The 7,620-nt window shown below is 48.9% G+C and overlaps 1 protein-coding gene across 1 annotated transcript in view; it reads left to right on the forward strand.

Annotated features, from left to right (window-relative positions):
• The first annotated feature begins 79 nt into the window (after positions 1-79).
• EIF3A (eukaryotic translation initiation factor 3 subunit A) overlaps positions 80-7,620 on the forward strand; it is a 38,061-nt gene continuing 30,520 nt past the window's right edge. The window contains exons 1-3 of the mRNA XM_019555731.1: positions 80-208; positions 5,052-5,242; positions 5,506-5,642. Of these exons, the coding sequence (XP_019411276.1) occupies positions 160-208; positions 5,052-5,242; positions 5,506-5,642 (377 nt within the window). The 5' untranslated portion in view covers positions 80-159. The remainder of the gene's footprint in view (positions 209-5,051; positions 5,243-5,505; positions 5,643-7,620) is intronic.

Consider the following 7,620-nt stretch of genomic DNA (forward strand, 5'->3'; position numbering starts at 1 on the left):
ACCCCAACTCCGGCGCGCGGTGCCGAGGGGCGGGGTTTCCGCTTCCGGACACGTCAGCGCACGGGGTGGTCAGGTGACGCGCTCCCTTTCCGGCCTGCAGGCTGCCTGGTTGGGCGCGCGGGGGAGAGGCCGCGCTGAGGGGAGTCCGCCGCCGCCATCATGCCGGTCTACTTCCAGCGCCCCGAGAACGCCCTGAAGCGGGCCAACGGTGAGTGCGGCCGGGCCCCGCGGCAGCCGGGCCCAGGCTCCCTCCCCCGGTTCGGGCCGCGTGGGGCTGGGGCCTGGCACGAGGCGCCGCCGCCCCGCCGGGGTTGCAAGGCCGGTCCTCACGTTACCGCCCGCCCCCGGAAGGGCCTTCCCTGACGGACCGGGTTGGAAATGCCACGTGCGGGGCGGTAGGGATCAAGAGGATCCTGTATCCCCGTCACCTGGCCGTTCTCCAGCGGGGATAGGCAGCCGTGACACGTCTTCGAGCACGTGCTGTCTGTACCCACCTGGTTGAGTCCTTGGCCTGCTCGATGCTTCCTCATGGCACCTCGTGGGGTTTCAGTTGTCAGGATTTAGGGGTTGGCAGTTTGGAGAGTCTCAAGCTATTTGTAAAAACGGGGCTGTGCTAATGGGACAGTGACAGCCTGAATGATGAACCTGTCTGTCCACTGGCAGAAGTGCCCGTGTACCTGCCAGTGTCTTCAAGGCACGTCGCGAAGATTGAATCCCATCTTTTCTGTAGCATCGAAGTATTATTCAGAAATGAAGAAGTCGGGTTATTAAAATACCAACTCTTATTTAGGTCCTATACTGGAAAGGAGGCAGGCACAATGATGTCTTTTTGGGGGTTCAGACCCACCCAGAGCTCAGTGGTTCCCAGCCTGTTTTTTTGCACGACTGCAGCAGTGGTGGCCCAGGGTGATGGGGAGCTTCCAGCATGGGGCCCAGCTAGTCATTTGTGTGTGGCGCTGCTGGCATTGCCGTCACAACCCTCGTTTGGGTCATGACCCAGGTTTGGGAACCGTAGGGGGAGGCAGTGGTGTAAATTCCAAAGCTCAGACCTTCCTCGCCTAATGAGGGACTTGGGGGAAGATTGCAGCTGTGTGGGAGTGCAGCAGAGGAGAGGAGAGGAGACGTTTCTCAAGGCTATCCACAAAATTGAATCATTCTTAATTGTAAATTGACACATCACATTCCACCTGAAACGTATCAAAAAACAGCACGTGTTACAGCATACTGTTTGTATTTGATGAAGTGAAACTTAGAGAGAAGTAGGTGTTTGTGTTGTACTTAGGTTTCAGAATGGTTTCACTTCATAGAGAGGGATCTAATCCCAAAGAAACAAAATTATGATGATTTTTGAGATCCGCATAAAAAACAGGGTCCTTTTTCTTCCCCGGGCATAGTTGGCGAAAAGTCATCTTAGTCACTGCCCATACCTGAGCTTTAAGGTGCTGGATTTAGTAACATTTGTGGGAGAACACACTGCATTCCAAGGCTTGTCAGAGTTCATCTCAACCATGTTCTTGGTCCAATAAAAGATGACACTCCCTGCCCAAATCCCTTGCCGCTCACATTTGTAGTAAGAGCTTATGTGACAAATAGTATGTCCGCACTAATGTCAGGGGTGCTGCTATAATCTCTGCTAGTTTTCCTAATGCTTGTTCTGGCTAGATTTGATCCTTCACCAACTTGCAATTCTGTTTAGAAAATCCTATGAGTAGTTAGAAATACATCCCTTGTCTTAGCTAGCTAATAGTGTCTTCATTAGGTAATATAGTTGGAAAGACTAACACAATCCACAGTCAAGTACTAATATTCCATTACAGGATTAAGTATTTAAATGTAAGTATTAGTAGTTGTTAGGGGTGCACCGATAAAGATTTTTTTGGGTGATACTGATGGCCGATTAGTTAACCAGTCGTATCGGCTGATAACAATCCAATAGCCGATTTAGAGGAGTGCAGTCCGGCAGCTTGGAGAGCAGCCTGCTGCTGGTAAATCTGGGGCAGTGGAGAAAGGGTTGGGGAGGAGGAATATTGAGGCTGCCACAGTAGGGAGGGAGTGGGGCACGTACAGGTACTGCCCAGTGAGGGCAGGGCACAGGGGTGGAGCTGCAGGTGGCTCGTCTGTGCAGAAGGGGGATAGCTTTCTGCTGCTGCGCACAACCCCAGGGGAGGCATGGTGGGCATTTGTCCCACTGGATTTGCGTGCAGGGCGAGGGCAGGCTACCTGCTGCAGGCTCAGGGCCAGGGGCTGTGTCAGTCTCTTCTGTTGCACTTGGGGTGGGCGGGAGCATAGCAGGCTCCCTGCAAGTGGCACTTAGGACCGGATGGCATGTGGTGGAGGTGAGGCCAGCACTGCTGGCCTTGGCTCCCCTGCTCTGCTCCCTTCAAGTGGCGCCAAGGACAAGAAGTGGGGTGGGGCTGGACACAGGGAGACTTTGAGCTACCGGGCCCCAACTAAAGCTGAGAGGGAGGGAGGGGAGTGGGAGAGGGGACATGGTGGCAGCACCTTGCTGCTGCCACACACTGACAACAGCCCTGAAGGGGGGGGGAATCAGGCCCGGCCCCAAAGTGGCAGAGTCGAAGGTGGGTTTGCCTCTTCCCCCAACTGAATGAGAAGCGAGGGCAGGGCTAAATGCGAGACTCTGTCCCTGCCCACCATGATGGCGGGGAGTGTGTCACTGCGCCCTGACAAAAGCCAGTTTGGGGGAGGAGGGCATGGTGACAGCGCCCAGCTGTTGTTTGGCCCTGCCAACAGCTGGGAGGGAGTGGGGGGGGGATGGCAGGTGGACATGGGCCAGGCAGACCCAGAGGATGTGGGTGTGGGGGAGTGGCACCAGAGTCCAGGGGGAATGGGCCCAGATTGAAAGCAGCGGGGGAGTGGAGGAAAATGGGCCCAGACCCAAAGGGGAGGTCGGGTGGGAACTAGCCCGGATTTAGAGGGTTGGGGGGGGAGCAGGGCCGGACCTGAAACATGGTGTGGGGGGGCTGGACACAGTCCTCTGTCTGTGCCCCCCCCCCAACAGTTCTTCATGGGCAATTGGCTAGTTCTTCTATAATAAAGGGCTTAGTCTATCTGTCTGTGCTCTTGAAGCACTCTGATTGGTTAGGGAACAACCAATCAGTGTGGAGCGCTGCCATGACTGCAGGGGCAGGGTGAGGCCAGTGGTGCTGGCTTTGCCCCTTTGCTCCGTCCCTGCCGTCATGGTTGTGCTCCACTGCCTCAGAGGAACAGGGGGGCGAGGCCAGTGGCACTGGAGCTGGCAGTGGTATGGGGTGCTGGCAAAGGAAGATGGAGGGAATGGCAGGGCAAGCTTCTTTCCTCCTCCCCTGTTTATGGGAGGTGGTGGTGGCATGGGGTGGTGGTTGGTGCTGCCACCAGGGGTACACTGATCCAAAAGGTTGAAAACCCCTAGTCTAAATCATATGTTAGGGTGTAGCAAAATTTGCAAAACAAGTTTATAGTGCTGTATGTTGCCAAATGTTATGGGGCCTTCAGACATTTTACCTGGAGGAACCAGTTTGTCTTTTAAGCAAAATCACTGCTTGTTACACATGTTAATTAGCATTTAGTAATCTGGGTACGACATTATAGTAGCACCATAGTTTTGACCATACAAAGCTGCCAGCCATGGTAATTTTTTTTAGTTAAAACATTATGATTGCAATTTCAAGTTTCTGTTGAAACTTGAGTGCCCCTGTGAATTTTCATGTAATCTTCCCATAGGATTGCTAGTTTGCCCACCCCATCTTAAATAAATGTTCTCTTTTGTGAGTCACTTCCATTGTTAGACTGGTTTAGCAGGCATAGTCCTGTTTCAGATACTTTAAATCTTTTTGTGTATTACTGCTGTCATTCCTTTCTTTCTTCAATTCCTTATTCCTGTGTTGTTTTTTCCCCAAATTGTAAGGACCCCACCATTTTTCATGGATTATGGAAAATATTAGGGCTTTTACTCAGCTGTGTTCTTTGCTTTTTTAGACAGTTCTGTCCTGTACCATATTATTCTCCATCCTCTCCCTGTTTTCCTCAGAGGTCTCTTTTCTTGCCCTTTCATAGTTAAGATTGCCTTTATTACAGGTTGTGTATCTGGTAAGCTTTCTGTGCTGCTCTGATATCATTTTCTTTTGAACGGCTTGACGTACTTCATAATGTACTTCACGGTGTAAGGGGAATCAGACCCCTTATTTCAGTGTGATGTCCTCTTAATAACTGCATCTCTTAGGTTTTGAGGTTGGTAAGAGGAGTAGTTAAGCAGGCCTCTGTGGTGAAATTAGCTTTAGAACTGAGTGCGCATATAGTTCACTAAACATTACATTTTTTTTAACCCAAATCTAAGGTGTTTTTTAGTTGAAGACACCTTTCCCCATAACAATTAGATTCTGTATATGGAAGTTTATGTATATGGAAAATCTTAATTGTGTTATCATTATTGGAGAGTTATCTTAAATTTGCTCCCCACCACTGCTGTGGTGGGGGGTGAGGGGTCAGACCCTCCCCTGTTGATTTTTCTTGTCTGCCCATCCTGTCCCTTGCCTCTTTCTGTGCCTGTCCTTCCTGCTATTTGCATGTTGCCCCCCTCCCATATAACCCCTGTTGCTTATCCCCCATGTCCCTTTTATGTCTGTGCTTGACTCCTGACACCCACCTCCTGTGCCCTTGCTCCCCTGTGTCTGCACCCCCTCTCTAATCGCCCCCCAATCCCCCCCCCGCCACCTGACAGACAGAGCAGGGAGCAGAAAACTGAGCAGCAGATTGAGTAAGAAAAAGGGATCAGAGTAGCACTGGAGGAGGATGTGGGATGCCTGCCAAAAAGGTTGGGCCCCACTGCTCTATAGAATTCTGCTTTCAATTAGAATTCAGGAGAATTGACACTATAGTTACATGAGCTGATACTTTCACTGGTCAATGAAATGAGATCAGTCAGCTGGGTTGGACTTTCAGTTAACTTTGACTCTTAGAGTTGATTAAATTATCATGGACAATACAGAAAAGTGTATATTAAGTAGAGTATGTTCTTTGGTTTGCATAATTTTATCATTAAAATTTACTTTCAGAATTCCTTGAGGTTGGCAAGAAACAACCTGCCCTTGATGTTCTTTATGATGTTATGAAAAGTAAAAAACATCGAACATGGCAAAAAATCCACGAGCCAATTATGCTGAAGTACCTGGAGCTCTGTGTGGACCTTCGCAAGAGCCACCTGGCAAAGGAAGGATTGTACCAGTACAAGAATATTTGCCAGCAGGTATGGATTGTGAAACCTTAATTTACCTGTAGAAGCATGGCAGGCATCTGTTACAGATCTTTAAAAAATATGTAATTGTTTATATCAAGGCCGTTGATCCTGTGTTTGGAATCTGCCAGTGGGGGAATGGGATTTCTGGGGAATTCAATAATCTGTGTAATAAGTAGTATCTTGTGTTAGCACTGTTCCTAAGAGTTTACACTTCAAACATTAGCTGCCTATTTTGGAGGGAGGCCACTTCAGATATCCTACCTTTAATGTAGGTGAACATCAAATCTTTGGAGGATGTTGTTCGAGCCTATTTGAAATTAGCTGAAGAGAAAACTGAAGCTGCAAAGGAAGAATCCCAGCAGATGGTGCTTGATATTGAAGACTTGGATAATATTCAGACTCCAGAGAGGTAGGGGGTCTTTCTTTAAATGTAAACTTTCACCGTAATACCTCTCTTCTGTGTTTTGTGCAGTGCCTAGTACAGAGAGTGTCCAGTGTGATAGATTGGGAACTATCATAATACACAGATCTACTATGTTTCTAAGTGCTGTGTTTCTGATATATTTTAGATAAAGCTTATTTTAGCTCTTCTGAGAATTATATTTTAAAATAGGTTTTTACTTACTAAACACTTGGTTCGTACTTTTGGGTGTTGGTTATGTTCAAGGGGTTTTGGAGTAAAATCAGTAATACTTTGAAGAGTGTTGCAGAACTGGCAAGTCTGTGGATCTCCTGGAGGTTTTAAATGTGGATTTAATTTTTGCACAGGTAATATTCTAGTATTCTTTTTAATACAACATTATAAAAGTAGATGATGTATCTAATTTTTAGTAATTAGGCTTGCAGTGACCAGTGGAGTCAGCAAATGAAGAACAGTGAATGAGGACGTTTATGAAAGTTTGTAGGAATTGGGGGGGGCGTTATTTAAAGGTAAGGACAAAGAAGAGTGCAGTCACCAAGGTATTAATGAAGGAAATGTAGGATGCTGCAGGGACAGTTGTTTGGGACCTAATGGAAGCTATTTAGTCCATGATGTGTCATGTGATGGAACTTGCAGAAAAGATCTGAGGACCTAGAGATGCAGCTGGAGACCATGCAGAGTGTAAATGAGAAGTTGAGGACATGAGGGTGCAGAAAGAAGGGAAACGTTAGAAATGTGCTGAACAAAAGGGCTTGGATGGCAGACTCCTAGATGAGGAACCTAACCCTTGGAAGGGCATGAGTACTAGAATGAGGCAAAGGAAGAGACTAGCTAGCAGAAGAGAAACAGAATTGCAGAATCAGCTTGCTGTGCTGGAGAAAAAGAAGAGAAACTTCTGCCTTCCAGCTGTGGTGCGGAAGTGGCAGCAGCATAGATGCAGCTTTCAGCTTCCTAGCCCCAACACAGCTCTTCACGACCTGGAAGCTGTGCCCAGGATACAGCTGAGGAGCAGAGGGATGAGGAAAGAAGCTCTCTGCAGCATTGGCACAGTTCCCAGTTGCCTGGCCCTGGTGTGGGCACAGGGAAAGTCTCCAGCCACAGATGTACCACACAAGTGACCTGGCCTACGTTGGACCAGAGCTGGGTTGTTCTGGCTTGAAGCCTGAAAATTTGCCAGTCATTGATTTAAACTATCCTAGATAAGTGTTCATCTTACAAGCATAATCTCCCCTGCTGGTCTCTCACAGATGCGCTCCTGGATAATTTTCTTAAAGAGCTTCCCCAGAACCGAGGTAAGACTAGTGGGCCTGTAGTTACCCGGGTACTTCTTCCTCTCCTTTTTGAAACTGGGGACCACTTTGGCCCTTTTCCAGTCCTTTGGCACCTGGCCAGAGTACCGTGAGTGCTTGTAAGGCCATGCCAGGGGTCCTGCAATGACCGCTGCCAATTCCCTCAGCACCCTGGGGTGGAGATCATCTGGACCTACTGACTTGAACATGTCCGGCCCCATCAGAGGTTCACCAACTAGGTCCTCACTGACCCTAGGCCTGGATGTGCCTCTCCTGAGTCTGGTGGGGGGTATGTCTCGGTCCCTGGTCAGAAAAATAGAAGCAAAGAATTTGTTAAAGAGGTCAGCTTTACCATCTGGTGCAACCACCAGATTGCCAAGCATGTCCTGCAGGGGCCCCATGTTACCCAGTCCTTGGGGCGCAGCAGGACGCAATTCCACTGCGTAGGAAGGTGGGAAAAGGGTCCAAGAAACCTTCATGGCTGAGGGCGGATATCCAGGCTGGCCTGAGGGCAAAGAAAAAAGCGTACTGGCGGTGGAAGCAGGGGGCAGGGACCAAGGAGGAGTACACCTCCCTGACCCAAGCTTGTAGGGATTTGGTAAGGAAGGCTGAAGCAGCACCGGAGCTTAGATTAGCTTCTGGGATTAAGGATAACAAAAAGTCCTTCTTCAAGTATA

The sequence above is a fragment of the Crocodylus porosus genome, unplaced genomic scaffold (genome assembly GCF_001723895.1).
Source record: "Crocodylus porosus isolate Cpor-Errol unplaced genomic scaffold, CroPor_comp1, whole genome shotgun sequence".
Classification (NCBI taxonomy): Eukaryota; Metazoa; Chordata; order Crocodylia; family Crocodylidae; genus Crocodylus; species Crocodylus porosus.